The sequence below is a fragment of the Sapajus apella genome, unplaced genomic scaffold (assembly GCF_009761245.1).
Source record: "Sapajus apella isolate SASKATOON/1434 unplaced genomic scaffold, GSC_monkey_1.0 scaffold8, whole genome shotgun sequence".
Taxonomy (NCBI): domain Eukaryota; kingdom Metazoa; phylum Chordata; class Mammalia; order Primates; family Cebidae; genus Sapajus; species Sapajus apella.
In genome coordinates this window covers 12049755-12069670 of record NW_022436948.1, presented here as the reverse complement: position 1 = coordinate 12069670, position 19916 = coordinate 12049755, and the positions used below count along the sequence as shown (strand labels likewise).

General features: G+C 37.0%; 1 protein-coding gene across 9 annotated transcripts in view; it reads left to right on the top strand.

Moving 5' to 3' along the window:
• The window catches only part of ITSN1 (intersectin 1), a 242499-nt gene that overhangs the window by 128093 nt on the left and 94490 nt on the right, over positions 1-19916 (top strand). For 5 of the 9 annotated variants that reach the window (XM_032276600.1, XM_032276602.1, XM_032276604.1 and 2 more), the window contains 4 exons: positions 10833-10960; positions 13290-13519; positions 15967-16088; positions 18483-18497. In XM_032276600.1, the coding sequence (XP_032132491.1) occupies positions 10833-10960; positions 13290-13519; positions 15967-16088; positions 18483-18497 (495 nt within the window). The remainder of the gene's footprint in view (positions 1-10832; positions 10961-13289; positions 13520-15966; positions 16089-18482; positions 18498-19916) is intronic. The other 4 variants (XM_032276601.1, XM_032276603.1, XM_032276608.1 and 1 more) reach the window with 1 other exon arrangement.

Genomic DNA, 19916 nt, shown 5'->3' with positions numbered 1-19916 from the left:
CTAAAAACAAAATTAAAAATTAGAAAGCATATTTGAAACTTTTATAATAGTTGATCTTTGGATTGAGATTCTAGGCCAAATTGTCTAGGCATCTGAGTTTGAGGTATTTGTGCTGTTCTTTCAGAATATTAGGTAATGATCTTTTCTTAATTGTACAATTCCAAGAAATAGCTCTTAAGGGGAAATATTATTTGAGCCAGCTTAGTGTTTTTCTTCACTTCGCATTTATGCTTATACAGTGTGTGTATGTATGTACACTATATATGTTCTGTATTCATGCATAAATGATTATGTGGTATGTCAGTATTGGAAGTATAGCTGTAAGTTAACCCTTTCAAGAATAAGTACAATTAAAAAAAAACAAAGAATAAGTACTATTAAAATGCTCACATTAACTTTCATTGTCACTTGTCTCTTTTATAAGCAAAAAAAAAAAAAAATAGCAAAATAGCACTGTTGTGTAGCCTACAGTGCTTTTTAATAGTCTCTTGGAATATAAACTGTTAAATATTAAGCTATCTCCTGAACCCAGGCAGTAGTCCAGATTTGTGCCTTCATGTTAAGATTCTTTTTTTAGAAATGTGACTCCCCAGAACAAGGTTCAGGTATTAGAAAATGATACTCTAGTGAGAGACTTTTGATAAATGTCTAGATCTGTAGATTAAATAATTTTGGTGATTGAATTGCTGTTGCCATTACTAAAGAAAACAGCCTTACTATGCGGTGAGTCACTCCTACTGTGTTTAATTGACTATATGGCTGCTTTCAGGGTCACAGAGTTTCTTAAATAAAGGCTAATTTTAGCCCACTTTTCCACTAGCCTTTTTCCACATATACTTATTTTTATAAATAAGAATATTTCTTCCTGTTTTTTAATTTTGACTTTCTCTTATTAGCTTTAATTTAAATTGAGTTTAAAAATCACAGGTCAGGCCAGGTGCAGTGGCACGTGCCTGTAGTCCGAGCACTTTGAAAGGCAGGTGGATCATTTGAACTCAGGAATTCGAGACCATCCTGGGCAAAATGGTGAAACCCTGTCTCTCCAAAAAAAAAAAAAAAAAGTTAGTTGGGTATGGTTGTGTATACCTGTAGTCCCAGAGACCTGGGAAGCTGAGGTAGGAGAATCACTTGAATCCAGGAGGTCGAGGCTGCAGTGAGCCATGATTGTGCCACTGCATTCCAGCCTGGGCAACAGAGTGGCACCCTGTCTCGAAAAAAAAAAATACACACACACACACACACACACACACACACACACACACACACACACATCACAGGCCAGTATAACTGTATTGCTTTGTTATTTAACATGCATTTGGAGGACTTAGTGAATATGTTGTGTTTTGGTTGTTATTTCTACCATTCCTCTCAAACCTGGTAAAGCCAAAACAAACAGTTAAATCGGAGAATCAAAAGTCTTAGAATTTGATTGCAACAACTCAGAGGTGGATTTATCATTTAGTCACTTAATTGTCAGTTGCCCACTTTTCTTTGTTGTAGCCACACTGGAAAATGAAGTACTTTTTTTGACTTTAGAGCATGTGTCTATTAGCAACTGTGTTTTCTTGGATGAGTAGCTAGACCAGGAAGAGCCAGCCTCTTGATGCTTGGGATTTCAGTGCCCCTCTTGATCAGCAGTGCCTTTAGAGCATCAACAGTGATGATGCAAAAATTACTTCTACCTTCTGGGATATGTCATTTCACACAACTAACCTGATGGTGTGAATTTTCTGTATCCTAAACCTTCCTTTCCCTAAAGGAAGCCAGCTGGAGAGTACAGAAAAGAAATTAGGGCTTCATGTTCTTTTGTATTTCATGCTCATGTACGCTGTTCACCTGGAAGAAGGAAATGAAATTCCCTCATGATAGATTAGTACAGTAACACTGTAGAAGTACCTTATAGAGTACAGAATTTTTAAATTAGTTGATCAGGATACTAAATATCTGGCTCCACAAATGAGGATAACATTTAGCAAAAACCGATTCTCATTATTTTGGGTAAATTGCAAAAAGTCACCCACTTACTTTGATGCACTCTCAGAGTCATGGCCAGTTTCTTAAGTATAAAGGTAATACAGGGAATAATCATACCCTGATTCACCCGAGGTTCTGAGTTATAATACAGTGAGTAGGAAGTATAAGAAGCGTATTTAGTGGAAAAACTAAATACGATTATGCTTTCCTTTTCTTTTAACAATCTGATTTAGTTCTTTCTTCCAGAATGTCTTGCTCAGATTAGTTTGTCTTTTGTGGGTTTCTCCCCGTTTCTTCAGTTCAGGAAGAATTAAATTCCTTCCTTCCCTATCCAAAATCTGATAAGCAAGGATAGAAATTCTCAAGGCAAAGAGGGAAAAGTTAATGGTAGTCAGGTTAACAGGTATTTGTTTCATATAGGAAGCAACTTATTGAAAGCATAAAGCATGCTTAATAATTGTGCTTTTCTGTTAAATCGCTCCACATTCAAAGCCATGGACCTTTAAGTTTCTACCTAATCCATGGAAGTTGAAGGCTTATTTTTGTTTTCAAAAAGATTGTTTTTCCATGCATTTTAATAGATATTTACCTTGTAGGTGTCACATTTATATATTCCAAAAAAGATCTTAAGATATAAATATCTTTCTATTTACCACCCCAAACCAATAATTACTTGAGAAAGGAAACAGGAATCTTATGATAGCACCCTGAGATGCTGAAGCTCTTGTGCTACCAATTCCCCAATTGGCAGCCTTTGTACTTAGGCTGCCCTTGATATGCATGATAAATTTTAGGGTTTTGATGATCAAATGAAATACTTAACCAGTGAATTAACCAGGAATAATTAATTTTATTAGTGATTATCGCTAGCATGAATTAGTATGTCTTAAACTATTTTTAATTCAGTGGATAAAATTTATTTACCATAGATTTCTGCTTTTAAAATGTGTTCTATATATAACAAATATCTTATTAAGAAATAAGCAGTCTTCTCAAATCCATGTTCTAGAAACAACAATTTATTGTCTATGACTTTTTCTTTTAATTCAGTTTACAGATAAAACTCCCAACTTTTTTGGAGACTCTATGTACCAAAAGGCTAGCTGTTATTCTTACACACAGCGCTTACCTATAGGTATAAAATTATGATTCAAACAAGTGTCAAATAACATTACTGCCAGGACTTTTTGGACAGTAGCACCTGATTTTACCTTGACTTTAGCAATGTCAGTAGTTACTGTAGCAGTTTTCCTTGGCACTGATGGCCTAATGTTTCGTATTTTAATGTCTTAGCTCTAACATGGAGCAGCAGTACAGAGTACAGCTTGTAGTTTTCTAGGCTCCTTTAAGAGGTCAAATAAAGAGAATCCAACAACCAGTGGGGCTAGATTTTCTGTTTTATGTTGAAAAGTTGAGTACTTGTTGGTTCCTGTCTAGTCAGTGTGTGCTGGACAAGTGCTAATGTGAATGGCTGTTTACATTTGAGCATTTCTTTCTTCCAGTCAGTGGCAATGGAGGAGGCAGTGTTGCAGTGCCTGGCAGTTCTCCTGGGCTGCGTCATCCACTTAGACTTCTTTCTAAAGGTCTCTATGCCCTCCTCAGGCAATGCACATCTTTCTCAGACTAAGAATGATGAACCATCTCCAGCTCTGTGCTTCAGTTTCCCCTGCGCAGATGAGTGTTCAGTGTCTTAAGATAGCATTTACCATGAAGTACTAAGCCTTCTTTGTAAATGTTAATGATTAGTTATTATTAATCATAGAGTATGATTGATTCTTTCCTATTGACAAGTTGTGTGTGTGTATGGTGGTGTAAACTGAATTACAAGCTGGATGAGGTACTGTATACTGTAGTCTTGTCTTTTTAACAAGCATTTAAGATCATTGAATTTGCTCCTTATCTGCAAATGTGGAAGTGCTCACTTATTTTTTGGGTCATGTGCATATTTCCATCATGGGGGACATACTGTGGTCAGTATACTATTCTAAATGTGTATAACACTTTATATCTTACAAAATTTGAGTATTTAGGACTAATTTACAAGTAAGATTTATATTCCTTAGTATACTTGGGAAATTCAGGCTTCTTAAATTAGACACAAGGGGCTTTTAGAAATATAAATTCTCCCCATAATGCTACCTGTTCTAAAAATTGCTCCTAAGAACTGAATTGATGTTGAAATGAGAAGGCCAGTTGTAGTAAATGAAGTTGTTTGCTTAACTAAAGCCTTTATACTCTTGGTTTCAGACACTTGCTCTCATGGGAAGTGTCTTGCTCATTCATTATGAAGGCAGTGAAAGGCAAAATGTTTAGCAACCAGGGGAAAAAAGAAAAGAGCTGGAGAAAGAACTGCAGAACAGCGTAAGAAGTCAGTAAAAATAATGCTTGTGAAGGGAAACAATGAGGGAAAGAGAAACACTTAGAAAGAGGAGGCACAGAGACAGCAGGATAAATCAGTATGGATTCAGATAGCAATGTTACTTTCTCATAATTGATAGAATAATGTTTGCTTCTTTCATTTTGTTCAAGCTAAAATTTTATTTTTACCTGTATGATTCTTTGGAAAAGACTTCTTCTGTCTAGAAGTAATAAAATCCTCTAACTCTCATTCTTTCAGATTCTGTGCCATACCAGTAGGCTGCTTGATTGAGTTTTTTAGTTACAGTGTTGGCTTTCTTCTTTTTGAAGTTGTAAAAATTTAATAAAAGGTGATTTGAGAAAGGGTTAAGAAGAACCCTTTCTTTTGAAAAGATGCTTCTCTCAATGGAATGTTGCTTGTGACTAAAGCAAACACTTTGAGGGAAATTGAGATTTTCAGGACAAACTGTAATCAGTTTTCTCTTTCTGTTAATACTTCCCAAGGGTACTTCCCAGAGCCTCATGGCAGAGGTTGTCTAATTACCTATTCCTATTTCAGAGAGGATAGGAGCTTCTAGCTCTTCTCCCGACCCCCTTCCACACACACATCCTGCTCCAATATCCCTTGGCACTTGTGATACGTTGACTACCATTTTGTGCCATGGGAAATAAGCTTATTATCAAATTTAAATATTTGAACATGTTTTCAAGCATTAGTATACCCCATTTCAGAATTCAAATAACTAATCAGGCGAGGCACTGTGGCTCATGCCTAGAATCCCAGTAATTTGGGAATCCAAGGTGGGTGGATCACTTGAGGTCAGGAGTTTGAGACCACCTGGCCAACATGGCAAAACCCCATCTCTACTAAAAATGCAAAAATTAGCTGGGTGTGGTGGTATACGCCTGTAATCCCAGCTACTCAGGAGGCTGAGGCAGGAGAATCACTTGAACCTGGGAGGCAGAGATTGCAGTGAGCCAAGATCACTCCCCTGCACTCTAGCCTGGGCAACAGAATGAGCTGCCATCTCAAAAAATAAATAAATAACCAATCAGTATATCTCTTTCTGTATAGTCCTCTCGCTTTTAGTACATCAAGAATTAATAAACATAGCCTGGTACAATGGCATGTACCTCAGGAGGCCAAGGTGGGAGGATCTCTTGAAGCCAGAAGTTTGAGGCTATGATTTTGTCTGTGAATATCCACTGTACTCCTGCCAGGGCAACACAGTGAGATCCTGTCTGTAAATAAATAAAATTTTTAAATGAATGAATATATAACTGTGATAAATGGACTATCAGTTTACCTTGATTTGAGTATAGTTTCTGTGTTCTGAAATTGTTATTTTTCAAAATTTTCCATACAGACACAGTTCTCACCTCATGGGGTTTGTTAACTGCCTTTCTTTAATAGCTCTTGATTTGTTTCAAAACCACTTAATTTGGAAACGTTATTGTATTTTAAAACTCCAAAGACCTTTTATAAATTTTGATATTGTATACTACACATTATCCCTAGGTGTGAAATAATGTTTATTTACAGAAAAGCACTTCTACTTCAGACTTTTTATGGATATATTATAGATAAACACCTGAAATTTCTGATGCTGTTAGTTACATCAGTTTTTTTATGAGGTCAACTTAATATTAACAGTATGAAGATTATTATAAATATCCTACGTGAACTAAACAATTCTATCTTGATTTATGGTGTTGAGTTCATGAATTTTAAGTAATTAAGGTATGCTTGTTTTTGTCTCTCATTTGCAAGAGACAGCCTGAGGTGAACCAAAAGCAAAATAATCCTTCAAAAAAGTTAAATATCTAAATCAGCAAATAAACTTCCATTAACTGCTAGTCTCCTTTCATAGGCCTATGTTGCTAGTTAATTGTTTTTCTCTTCATAAACATTTATGCAAAGTAATGTTTGTGAAAAGGAACGCTATACAAAATGTTCAGGTGCATGCTACTTTATATTTCAAGTAATATTGTTTGACATAATACACCTGTTTTTAAGTGTCTCTAAGACCAGATGAAGGAGAAACAGTCAGTTATTAAACCAAGTGATTCTGTGCCTTTTAACATAGCAGTAGAACAGCCATCTTCAGTAAACTTGAGCCACATTTCTCAGGGGAAAAATAGTTGGATCTTCTTGGGTATTCAATTTGTCAGACATACTGCTTTTGAAATACTTTGGCTCTGTGCCTAGCATGTCCAAAGATATTTTATGGTTCAAATATCTTAGCTCTTTAGGGGAAGTAAGTGACTTTTCCCTCTTTGGTCTAGGGAAGAAAATTAAAAGCAAGTTGATTTTCATTTATCTTAACTAACATAAAACAGAATCTTGATATGCTAATAATTTTTTATCGTGGTTCATAAGCTGGGTTTGATCAAAGACCCCTTGAGACTAATAAAAGCTGTGAGATTTCTCTACCAGAAAAAATGTCCATATACCCCAAGTCTGCATGCTACATAGCATCCACAGGGCTGAAGCTTATTCACAGAACCTGGTTAAGCAACTCTGCTCTGTATCATCATAATTCTGCGTATTTTGTTTTTTACTTCAAAAAAAAACCTTATTTTAATATATATATGTGTTAGTAATATACTACACATTTTATAGTTTTAATTTTTTCCCACATAAGTATTTATTTGTTACACGCAGCTAAAACTTCTTGACTACTGAATTTCTTATTTATTAAGAAAGTACTGTAACTATGTTTTATTAGAAGATAATATCAAATTACATACTGTGCCTAGTGTAAAACATATCATACATTTGAATAGAATTTGTAGAAGAAAAATCAACAAAGTTGGACACTCCATACTATATTGCTAGATTAATATCCAGACAAGAAACATGTTTTTGTAGAGTTGTTCATTTTAGAAAAAAATCAATTAATTTTAGGAAGAACCAAGTGAGATACTGACTTTTGATTCATGGTAATTTCTTATTTGTTTCTTTCTGCTGTAATTGTGAAATAACTGTGACAAATTCCACGTGGATTTAATAGAATTTGAGGGTCATTTTAATCAAGTTGCCTACCAGGAAAAGTTGATACTTTCAATGTGGTGAAATTTTCCTTAGCCATTTCCCTGAATAGTTTGCTCATTTCCTAAAGAATTTAGTGACACCATATTTGTGTGTCACTTTGAAATTTTTTTTTTCTGGAAGGATTAAAAGGATACTTCTTAATAACTGTAATTGTACTTGAGTCTCTTTAGTAGTGTTGAAAGAATGAGAGAATAGTATAGCCGTCTACTCCCCTATGTGAAAAGATTGGGTGTTCTCTAAGGACTTGGTTGTGGCAAAGGAAGGAGAGTCATTTACTCATTTTTTAGAGTATTATTCCGTCATTCTGTAGATTACCTTCTTGGAAGTTCAACTTTTTGAAAAGCTTATCAACTTAGAAATCATCCATGTTCTGCTTATTTTGGTTCGTGCCACAGTAAACTCTTAAGTCCAAGAAAAGAGAAGACCCAGAATGCCTGCCAATGGGCAAGCACATTAATTTCCTTACAACTGTGTATCTCAGCAGTGTTCGACTTGGGTGAAGAAATGATAGAAAAACTTTGCCATCTTGAAATCTGGATCATAAGGTGCCAGAGCCTTCTGTTAGCTTATTTTATGGTTCCTGTAAGCTCCACTTCTTGGAGGTACTGCAAGCTGTAACTTACATAATCAGTTCCAAAGATTGGTTCAACCCATCCCGTAATGCAGCTATACTGGAAAACAAGTGTGTTTAAAAATTTTTAAATATTTTTTTTCATGTATTTGATACATTGAAAAATTATTTTTGAAGCTGTGTCATAGGTAGGATTTTTTTTCTGTAGATTCTTCAAAATCACTTTTTCTCATAAGCTTTTCAATTTTATAGTGCCTCCTAAGGTATTGCTAGCTTTACTTCCATCTGGTAATCAATGATCTGCAAATCCATATTTAGTTATAAGAGCCTAGTATAGAAAGGAACTGTGCAGTATAATTCTTGGGGAAAAATGAAAAATCTTCATTCGTACCTACAGGCTATCAATTATAGTATGTTGATACCTCATGGCCAGTGTCCATTCTGGTTGTTCAGTACCTGTTGTTGAATATTTTGAATATCACTCTACTTATAAATACATTTTTCCTGGATGAAGTAAGGACTTTTTAAAATATATAAGCAGATCTCTGAACATCAAACTAAAATGTTATTTCTCTTCCATCATTTCTTACTCTTTTGTATTTAATTTCAGCTCAAGGTTATTTTGCTTATGCTTTTTTCACTTATTCTTGCAGTTAAGAATCAAATTCTAAATAAAACAGACACTGAAATAAATACTTATGTGATGAACAACATCTAAGATCTAACAGATCCCAAAACTAGAGCACCTAAAGGTCATTAATTCTGATTCATCTGCCAGCTCATGTCAGGGACCTGAGAATAGAATCCTGGTTTCTTGATTCCTAGTTTTGTACCTTTTAAGTGTAGTCTTTTGCTGTAAACTATTTTTTCTGAACCTATTTAAGAATGTGATAGTATTGAAAATGAAATTTTCATTTATGTTATTACTGATTACTATTTGTTCTTGATTCTAGGTTACTATGAACACCAATACTGCTGATTTTTTTAGCACATTTAAATTAAGTTTTAAATCCCTTGATATGGCAGTGAGAAAGATGATGAAAAATGGACTTCTTTCTCCATAGGGTTGATTTTCTGATCTCAGTTAGCACTTAACAGTCAATGTGAAGCTTCATCATTGCTTTCCAGTCTTAGCCTCAGCCTCCCAAGTAGCTGAGATTACAGGCATGTGCCACCACGCCTGGCTAATTTTGTATTTTTAGTAGAGACAGGGTTTCATCATGTTGGTCAGGCTGGTCTCAAACTCCTGACCTCAGATGATCCACCTGCCTCAGCCTCCCAGAGTGCTGGGATTACAGGCATGAGCCACTGCGCCCAGCCTGTATATGCATTTTAACTTCAACCTTAGTAAAATTAGTAAGAAAGAGTAGCCTAATCCTTAGGATTATTTTCCAATAACAAGTGCATTTTAACACTGACCTTCTACAGATAAACGCTCTATCTTTGTTATTCAATCCTGAATTAATCTAAAGGTAGGAGTTTTAGGGCCTGGAAGAACCCTGCCCGTCTAGTATTGCCAGTGAGAAAGGTGATAGAAGACAGGGCGAATCTTAGTCCTTAAATCTCCCTATAGAGATCCCTGGGCCAACTACTGGGAGGACCAGCCCTAGTTAGACTGAGAAATCAACTGGAAAGATACCTTGGCTCTACTGGGCATTTTGACTCATCTGATTTATTGTTGGCCCAAGTAAGACTTTAAAAGGGAAAAATGAGATAAAAGAAAAAGTTTAACTGGAGATTAGGGGGTCGGGGGGGTACTTAGGAAGAGGGAGGCACTGGAGGAAAAGGGGAAGGGGAAAAGGCAGAAGAAGGGAAGAAAGAAGGAAAGGAAGGGACTTGGGAGGAGGGAAAAGAAGGGAGGAAGGGGTTTCAGTGGGGAACCTAGCAGATGACACTGGGAACATCCAGGCAGGACACAGCAGGAAAAGGTACCTTTGTAAAGCACAAATTGGACTGTTCCCTATGGCAGCAGACCTGGCATGTGGAACAGGAACTTAGGGAAAGGGAAAAGAAGTAAGATGAGTTTCAGTGACTCAATCTATTGGTGACCATTTGACTCCTATGGAATCAGAGAGTTTCTTCCTCGGCAGACGTTTCCTTGTTCTTCATATTTTCAGGTGTTTAAACTTCTGACTCGAGTACTTTAAATATAGAATGCATTTTATTTTCAGTAGCCTGCTAAGGAAATTACTGCTATTCCTGCAGCTAGTTTCAAGTGAGGAAATTGGATCCAAGGTAGTCATCATCAAATTATAGCTTTTTACTTTCAGCCTGATTGCTGGTTTAGTTTGGGGCAGTTAGCAACTTGAAGGATAGATTTAGTTGGAAAAGAGGCTCTGGAAGAGGTGTAATTTGAAGAAAAATGACCCTGGGGGGAAGAATTGAAGTCAGGGAGCAAAGAGATGTTCGTTTGTTCTAAGGCAGCTTAGTGAAAGGAGGAGGTGAGGTTTGAATGGAGAGTAGTGAATGAAGAGGTATGTGTATTTTCAAAGCCAGTAGAGGCTGGTGTTGATTGATAATCAACATTATCATGATCATTGCCATGTCTTGGAACTGGTTATATTCCATTATGATTGCTGAGCCTTTAGCAGTATAGCTCCTCTCCTGCCCTTTTCTAGCAGGTTGCTTCTAGAGCAGATCATGGAAAATGTAACAATGTGTATGGCTTACTAGAATGTAATCTTAAGTGGCCTTTGGAAATCAGTCATGTCAAAATGTGGTGTGATTTTAGCTTTCCAAGTTGACTTTTTCCAACTCTTAAATGTTACCTCCTAAGTGTCCTAGGCTTCCCACTATGAAATGTTGCATGCTGATAAATAGTTGATGTACCTGTCATTCGTGTTGCTGCATGAAATGTTTCTCGATTATTTATAGGAACTAAGAGAAATACATAGTAAGCAGCAACTCCAGAAGCAAAAGTCCCTGGAGGTAGAACGACTGAAACAGAAAGAACAAGAGCGAAAGATCATAGAATTAGAAAAACAAAAAGAAGAAGCCCAAAGGTGAGTCTTCTGCGGATTATGCACTCATCTGGAAGGAACTTTGAGGATTTACTATTCTTTGCCTGGCTTTTCCAAGAAGTTACTGCACCAGAAAGAACCTTCAGTCTTTCATGTGCATGTGAAGTGTGAGTGCAAACACAAACACGTGTATATCTAAATCTTTGCATATATCAGTACCCCCTGAAGTTTCTGGTTAGTTCCCAGAACTCTCTCAAGCTACTACTATGTGGATAAATGGAATTATACAAGGAAATTGGGACACTTGGTGTGCTCATTTGCATGCTAATGGCCAAAATAACGTTTCCAGTTCACAGCCTTTTAGTAACAGGGGTGGGAATGCCTGGTTTGAAATCCAAGTCACTGAGCTAGCGCCCCACACAGGGCTTCTCCGGCAGGGTCAGCTTGGGTCCCTCTCTTTCCCTTCTTCTGTTTTTCAACTGCAAATTAAACTTTAGTACAAAAGGGGAAATTTTGCCACTGCTGCTTAGTGCATAGGATACAGACCTGTTTTTGTTTGAAGATTCGTGTTTGTGATATTTTTATTTTTACTTGTAACTTTCTGTAGTAAATTGTAGAAATTTGTGTCTGATTTTGTTACTGGGTATTTGTCTTTTAAATGTCAGTTAATTTTAGACTGCACAAAACAAAAATGACCAAATGTCCCAATGACAGGCTATAGATTATAAAAGTTGGTAATTAAAATTAGATTAAAAAGATGAAGAAACAGATACTTGAGGCAAGTCATTGACTGTAGTGGGCTGAGTTCAGTTAACCTGCCCAGAGCTGTGAATACTTTCTTATGGGTATACAGAGTCTTCTGTTTGTTTGGTTTGTATTTTTGTTTTTCAGTGCCAATGTGGAGGTATCTGGGCTCTCAGACCAATTTACAGGATAGTTTTATGGTTTTGTTGGGGGTCAGACTAAGGATCTCCTCCTTGGATATATTGATTAACTCCATCCTTTTCTTACCTCCACAGTTTATAAAATGTTTTTATTATTCACACTATACTGTACTGAACTGCTGTGTTCCCACAGAGTAGAAATAAACATAAAATATAGAAAAATACATAAAAATCGCATAATACAGAAAGTAGCATAATAAAAATATAATATGTAATATATTCCAATTATATAGATAAAAAGTACTCCAAATTAACTTCAGAAATTCAATGGTTATACACTGGATGGTGACCTTTATTGATACAAAATATAATTTTATTATGGTTTTTGTCATGAATAACAACATCCTACCCCTCCAAAAAATGTTTTTATGCTTTCTTAAAAGACATTTTACAAGTTGTAAATAAAATGTTTAAGATTTAAGCTTAAAAGACTTCTGCATTAAAATTTCACATTTATACAGAGTAGAAATAAATGTAATTTTTTGACAATGGAGAATAAAAGTAGTTTGTTTAAATTATGTTCCCATGGCAGATTCCTAATTCCAGCCAATGACCTGTGTGCATTAGTCTTGTCACAGGATGGCAGTTCAGGGTGGAGACCCTGGGGCCAGGCACATATGGCTGTGTGACATGGACAAGTCATGTAATATCTCTGCCCCAGCTTCCTCATTTGTAAATGGGAGTAATACTAGGACCTACCAACCTGATTGGCAGGTTAAAGGAGTTAATATATGAAGAGCTAGTTATGTCATTTGGTATTACATATTAGTTTCATTTAAATATTTTCTGACTTTATATAAAGTATTAAGGAATGAGAAAAATCATTCTCAGTCTTTTACTGTGGGTTTCAGGTTGAGGCCATCAAAAATCTCAAGGCCTAGGTTTAATTCCAATTATATATTTTGTGGTAGCTACTTTGAAAAACACAATCAAAGTAGTTGAAATCAATAAAACAATTTCTTGCTTTCAGCTTCAGGTTTTGGGAGCAACGTGTGTGCATATAAATGTGTTGTGCCCTTTGCTGGGGGGAAATTTTAGTGACCTGATTAATCATGGACTTATTTTAAGTGATATTTCATTTACAGTGTTGGGTGTACTTTATTTTTATAGAAGTTATGTTCTCTCTGTTTTATGGCTTTGTTTGTTTGTTTTGGCAGTTTAATACCAGCTTTATTATTAAGAAGTATTTTTCTTATTCTTGCAACCACTTGGTAAAATACATCAGAAATTTTCTCTGTGTTTTCCTAAATCATGTGATTTCTTCTCACTCAGAATTGGAGCCCTGATTCAGTTGCCCCATCTGAAGAACAAGTTTCATTGATGTTTACCATCCCATTTATTGGATGGAGCTTTTTTTGTGAAAAGAGGCAACAGTAGTGTTAACTTAGGGTTGCTTCCTTGCTGTAATTAAGCATGTTTGTTGGCAGACGAGCTCAGGAAAGGGACAAGCAGTGGCTGGAGCATGTGCAGCAGGAGGACGAGCATCAGCGACCAAGAAAACTCCACGAGGAAGAAAAACTGAAAAGGGAAGAGAGTGTCAAAAAGAAGGATGGCGAGGACAAATGCAAACAGGAAGCACAAGACAAGCTGGGTCGGCTTTTCCATCAGCATCAAGAACCAGCTAAGCCAGCTGTCCAGGCATCCTGGTCTACTGCAGGTATTAGAAGCCAAAAATAATTCTAGAAAATAAGTTGTCTTCTCTCCCAGATCTTCCTGAGAAATGCCCATATCTTATCAGAACCTGTCTTGGCTACATTAACAGATGAGAACATCAGTCTCTTATTTTGAGCATGGCAGCTCTTCTTTCCCTGGGGTCATTTGAGATCTTGTAATTCTCCCACCACTGTGCCAGCCTCTGACCCACAATACGCTGACATCCATGAATCCTCTACGGAGTTAACAAAAGTGGCATGAAGTTCCACTGGTCTTAACCTATGCTGCAAAAAGAACCTGCTGTTTCTCTGGTTTGTTATTTCCCTCCCTGGAATTTCTGAGCTGTTTCTGCAACAGAAAGTGGCACCTTTCACCCTTGCCTCCACTGATGTGGGATTCACTGTCTTTGGTCTGCATTGCATAAAAGTGCTTTTACTTTTTGAAAAGTGTCAACGTTTTGCCCTTTGAATATAATTTGCCTCTCTTTTTTTTTTTAATTTTCTTTTTTCTTTGAGATAGGGTCTCACTCTGTCACCGAGGCTAGAGTGCAGTGGCACAGTCATAGTTCACTGCAGCCTCAAACTCTTGGGTTCAAACAATCCTCCTGCCTTAGCCTCCCAAGTAGTTGGGACTATAGGCATGCACCACCATGCCCAGCTAATTTTTTTTTTTTTTTTTTTTAAGAGATGGGGTCTCTTATGTGGTATATTCTCCAGAAGAAAATTAAAAAAAAAGAGATGTGGTCTCACTTTGTTGCCCAAGTTGGTCTTGAACTCCTGTCCTCAGGCAATCTTACCACCTTGGTCTTCCAGAGTACTGAAATTACAAGCCTGAGCCGCCACACCTGGCCTAATTTGCCTTAAAAAAATAAATAAATAAATAAATGGAAGACCAAGAAAAGAGATAAATGAAAGACCGATCTAATTGGAATAGCTAGCAAAAGCTATCCTTTATAATATCGGATGTAAGCTAGAATGTATTTAAGATTCTTGTGTGGTTGTGTGATTGTACAGTTTTGCAAATAATACTCAGCGGAAGCAAGTCATTGCTTTTTCTTTGTGTGGTAAATTACACCAATTTTGCTTGGTCATCGGTGTGCTTTTTTAGTGCTTCAGTATACACAACGAAAAGAAAGGAAAAACACTCAGGCTATTCTATAAAGGTTTACTGGTTCCCAGCTGCATAGTGGGCAGAGATGGGCGTGAAGTATGGAGTTGCATTAGGCACCTTACTGCCTTCAGATGCACGTAGTCCAGGGGAAAGACTGGCAGGTCATCAGACCTACACAGTAGCAGCCATGTCATAGGAGGGGCAAATTTATTTTTCTATAGTTTTTTTTTTTTTTTTTTTTTTGAGACAGAGTTTCACTCTTGTTACCCAGGCTGGAGTGCAATGGCGCGATCTCAGCTCACTGCAACCTCCGCCTCTTGGGTTCAGGCAATTCTCCTGCCTCAACCTCCTGAGTAGCTGGGATTACAGGCACGCGCCACCATGCCCAGCTATTTTTTTGTATTTTTAGTAGAGACGGGGTCGATAGGTTTTTTTATCTGAAAATAATTTCACCATTGATCTAGGCAATTAGTTTAAGTTCTTTATGCGTCCTCCTAGTATAAAACGAGGATTTATTTTTCCCTTTCAGTCAGTAGGAAATCTTGCATGTCATACAGTTCAAAATCATATGGAGATAATACTTTCTCCTCATTGCTTTTCAGATAAGATAGGTATATGTCAACGTACTTATAGCTCTTGAGTAAAAGTGCTCAGAGGTCTGTTATTAGTTGTTGCTAACCAGAATCCGAAATAGCCTCTGCTCATGTGCATTTTTAAAAATTTTATTTTATTTAAAATCTAAATTATTTTCATCTAGAGTTTATCGTTAGACTCATTATTTCCCCAGGAAATGTGGAGAAGACTCTCTTCATCGGGGATTATCAGTATAACTGAAATCAGCACTTAGGTTTTATATGACCATGTTAAGAGCCTAAAACATCTGCATTTTCATGTTTCAGTATGGAAACTGGTGCCTCTGTTCCCTCCCAAACAAGTTTGCTTCTTGGCTGATTCAGACTTTGGGTCATATCCTAACTGCTGCATTGTACTCAACACGCTGGGTAGGGAGGAGGAGGGTATTGATGCTTTACAGAGCTGCACTGCTAGAGCCCAAGCCAAGAGGCAGAGACAAGGAACCTTTAGGCAGCCTCGCTGCACTCAGCCTTGGAATGACCTCTGTTTAGAGAGAGTCACTAATGAACTCTCTGGCTTTGAGTTGCTGATGTCAGATTTGGCTTCCCTTTGGCATTCAGTATGTATTTCATAAATTCCTTGAATGAAGGGAAACAGTTCAGAGGTTGAGATAGGCAATACAGGAGATGTTAGTTGTTTGGCTTATTGTCATACATTTGTGTTCTCTGTAATTATTTATTTTTGTCCCCCCCACCTTTTTTTGAACAGAAAAAGGTCCACTTACCATTTCTGCACAGGAAAATGTAAAAGTGGTATATTATCGAGCACTATACCCCTTTGAATCCAGAAGCCATGATGAAATCACTATCCAGCCAGGAGACATAGTCATGGTAAGAAAGACTCCACTGAGAGGGTCATTTCTGTTGAAGATTAGCCTCTGTCCTCTTTTTGCACTTTATTAGACAACTGTGAGATTGTCAGTGAGCATGAAACCCAATAATCCAGCATCTAGATTTTTAAAGTATAATAGAAGCTCAATCTTCTTTCTTTTCTATTAAAATCAAAGGTGGTATTTAAAAAAACGTATCCTAACATCACTTTAAAATTGAGTTGGTAAAGACAATGTATTCTTATTTTAAAATCTATAAATGATAATTTCAGTTTAGATTACTACTTATATACTATGATTATAAATATATATACTATATAATTATATGTGTATACACACACACACACACATACACACACGGATCCTCCAAGGTGGGAGGAGGCCAGGAGTCTTTAAGAAATAGTTATAAATGCAAAACACTCTATCATCATTCTCATAATTGCAATGATAACTTTTGTATCTTTCATCAAATCATCTTTTTCCCTTTAATTATGCGAACTTTGAATTATGTAAAAAGAGTAATGAATTATACAGTTAATCTGCTTTCCTACTCTGTAACAGAAGATAGTTAGAATTTTGCTGTTATTGTTTCTTTCCTTTAACTGTAATAATAATCTTATGATGTGACTAAAACTATAGGAACCAGTTTAAGAAAGAAAATCAGACAACATGGTTGATCTAAATTATTTTCTAAAAGAAAATAGTTCCTTGTTCTAGTTACTCACTTTAGAGTCTTAGAAATAGTCAGCTTTGCATTACTCTTAGCATTACTTTATAATTTAGATTTTGTTGTTGTTGACACAAGTTCTCGCTCTGACACCCAGCCTGGAGTGCGGTAGTGCGTTAGTAGCTCACTGCAACCTCTGCCTCCTGGGCTCAAGCAAAGCGATCCTCTCACCTCATCCTCCCAAGTAGCTGGAACCACAGGCATGCACCACCATGCCCAGCTAATTTTTGTGTTTTTTGTAGAGTCAGGGTTTCTCTGTGTTGCCCAGGCTGGTTTTGAATTCCTGGGCTCAAAGGATCCTCCTACCTCAGCCTCCCAAAGTGCTGAAGTTACAGGCATGAGCCACCAAGCCTGACCTAGAATTTTTAAAGAACTATGAAAGTTAGCAATTGAGACAAACATATTTCTTGCCCAAGGACTGTATGTCTTTGAAGTATAAAGGGTGTTGTACAGGTCATTATAATATTACTCACGCATTCATCTTGCCGTGTACACTTCATGTCTCTGTGTATAGGACAGATCTTCAATAGGCTAAAATACATAGAAAGAACAATATGTTTGGTACCTAGATAAATCAATTCCTCTGTCCCCTTTTTTTTCTTTCTCTAATAGCTGCTTTCTCTGTAATTACCATGGGCTAGAAGAAGCAAGGCCAAAGGTCCCAAATTATTTTTTCTTTAACTGGTTGTTGTTTTTTTTTTTTTTTTTTTCTTTTTGACCCAGGGTCTCACTCTGTCACCTAGGGTGGAGTGCAGTGGTATGATCGTGGCTCACTGCAATCTCCACCTCCCAGGCTCAAGTGATCCTCCTGCCTCAGCCTCCTGAGTAGCTCGGAGACATGTGCCACCATACCCAGCTAATTTTTCTTTTTTTATTTTTTGTAGAGACAGGGTCTCCCTATGTTGCCCAGTTTCCAAATCTTTAAAAATTAAAATCACCCTAATAATAATAAAAAACTTCTTCAAATATACTCCATGCCTTCATTCAGCACACAGTTATTGAATGTCTGAAACATGCTGGGTGCCAGCCTTACTCATTCTTTACAGAAAGAACTGGTAGTTTGGGCATGCCACTCTGTACACACACATGGTAATTTGAGCCAGTAGGGTGTGTTTGTCAGCTTTCTTCTGACTTCACCACCTGCTGTTTCCTACACCATGGTTTCTAATAGCCTGAAGCTACTTTACTCATACTGCCTCATATTTTAAGTAGTGTCTCCTGTAAAGCAGATTAATTATAAAATATATAAATACCATATAATAGGAGTCTAAAATTTCTGAAAATACAATGTCACATCAGTGAGGACCTCATTACAATTTTTTTTAATGCTTAAAGAAAAACAGGCTAATATTTCTGGAACCGGATATTGTTGCAACACAAGGTACAGAGAAGCAGCTTGCTCTTGTCTTAAAATAAGAGAATGTTATGAAATGTTATGATAAGGAAATGTTACAGGTGATCTATGTCTTAATGAGAAAGTGTTGCTGTTTTATGGGAACATATTTGGGCTTCACCTGTAATCCTAGGCCTATTGAAACCTTTTCCTCAAATTGACTAGTTAACCACCAGCTTGACGAGATGCGTAGAGTTTAGATATGCTGTAAGAGTAAAGCATGTCATTAAACATATATTTTGCCTTGCTTTCAAACCTTTGCTTTCCTGGTGGAGGTTAAAGGGGAATGGGTAAGTGTTGCCTAACTGTCAGGAAGTCTGCATCTGATTCAATGTTTTGTTCTTTTAAGTCACTTGAATTCTGTGTAAGTACACATATCTCTGGGTGTTGTCGTGGCAGTAAAAATGTGTTTGAGTCTGTGTAGTAAGTTGTGTCTTTTTTTTTTTTTTAAAGTAAGCCCTCTCAGTTTGTGTACTGGGTTTCTTTTTGCTGATTCCTTTTGAGGACTAACTTGAATGCTCTGTGTTTGGCCAGGGATTAGGTCAAGTCTCCATCTCAGGCCGTAGACCAAAAGGAGTTCCAAGTAGATTAAACATAAAAGATAAAATTCTGGGAAAAAAAATTTTTAAGGAGAATATTGGAATAATTTTCTGGCTAAGAAAGGCCTTTTAAGCTATAAAAACTGAAGTCGTAAGAGGCAAAAATGGACAGTTGACAAAATACAAAAATTAAAATGTCTATATTTCAAAATATATGAGACCAAGAGTTACATAAAGGGTTATCCCTGTTACATAAAGACTCCAAACAGTTAACTTTGAATGAGGCCCACAAGCCTTAAACAATTGTCAGAGGGTGGGAAGGCATATTCACAGATGAAATAAAAAGTCAGTTATTTAAAAAACACATGAAAAGATGCTTAGCTTCTTGGGTAATCAGAAAAATGCAAGTTAAAAAACAAAATAGTGTTGTTCCTTTATCAAATGAGCAAGTTTAAAAGTCCGGTAATATCCAGCTTTGTCAAGAGTATAGGACAGTGAGGCCGGGCGCGGTGGCTCAAGCCTGTAATCCCAGCACTTTGGGAGGCCGAGGCGGGTGGATCACGAGGTCAAGAGATCGAGACCATCCTGGTCAACATGGTGAAACCCCGTCTCTACTAAAAATACAAAAAATTAGCTGGGCATGGTGGTGCGTGCCTGTAATCCCAGCTACTCAGGAGGCTGGGGCAGGAGAATTGCCTGAACCCAGGAGACGGAGGTTGCGGTGAGCCGAGATCGCGCCATTGCACTCCAGCCTGGGTAACATGAGTGAAACTCCGTCTCAAAAAAAAAAAAAAAAGAGTATAGGACGGTGGATATAATGTACGTTGTTAGCATGGTTGTATAAGTTGGTTAAGTGATTTGGAAGGCAATTTGGCGGTGCCTGTTTAGATTTAAAATTCTCATTCCCTGTGCCCCAGAAATATTTTTCTCCTTCCCCTCATCCCTCTCCTTCCTCTTTTGGGCACATGCACAAATATGTGTGTATGTAGATGTTCTTTCTCTGCAGTGGTGTTGGTAAAAGCAAATAAACAGGCCAAAGTCCATCAGTAAAGGGATGGTTTAAATAAATTATGATATAGCTAAAAAATATACCGAAGATTAAAACTTATATAGATCACATATACAAATAAGATTCCCATAAAAAAAGCAGACAAATGTGTACAACGTAAT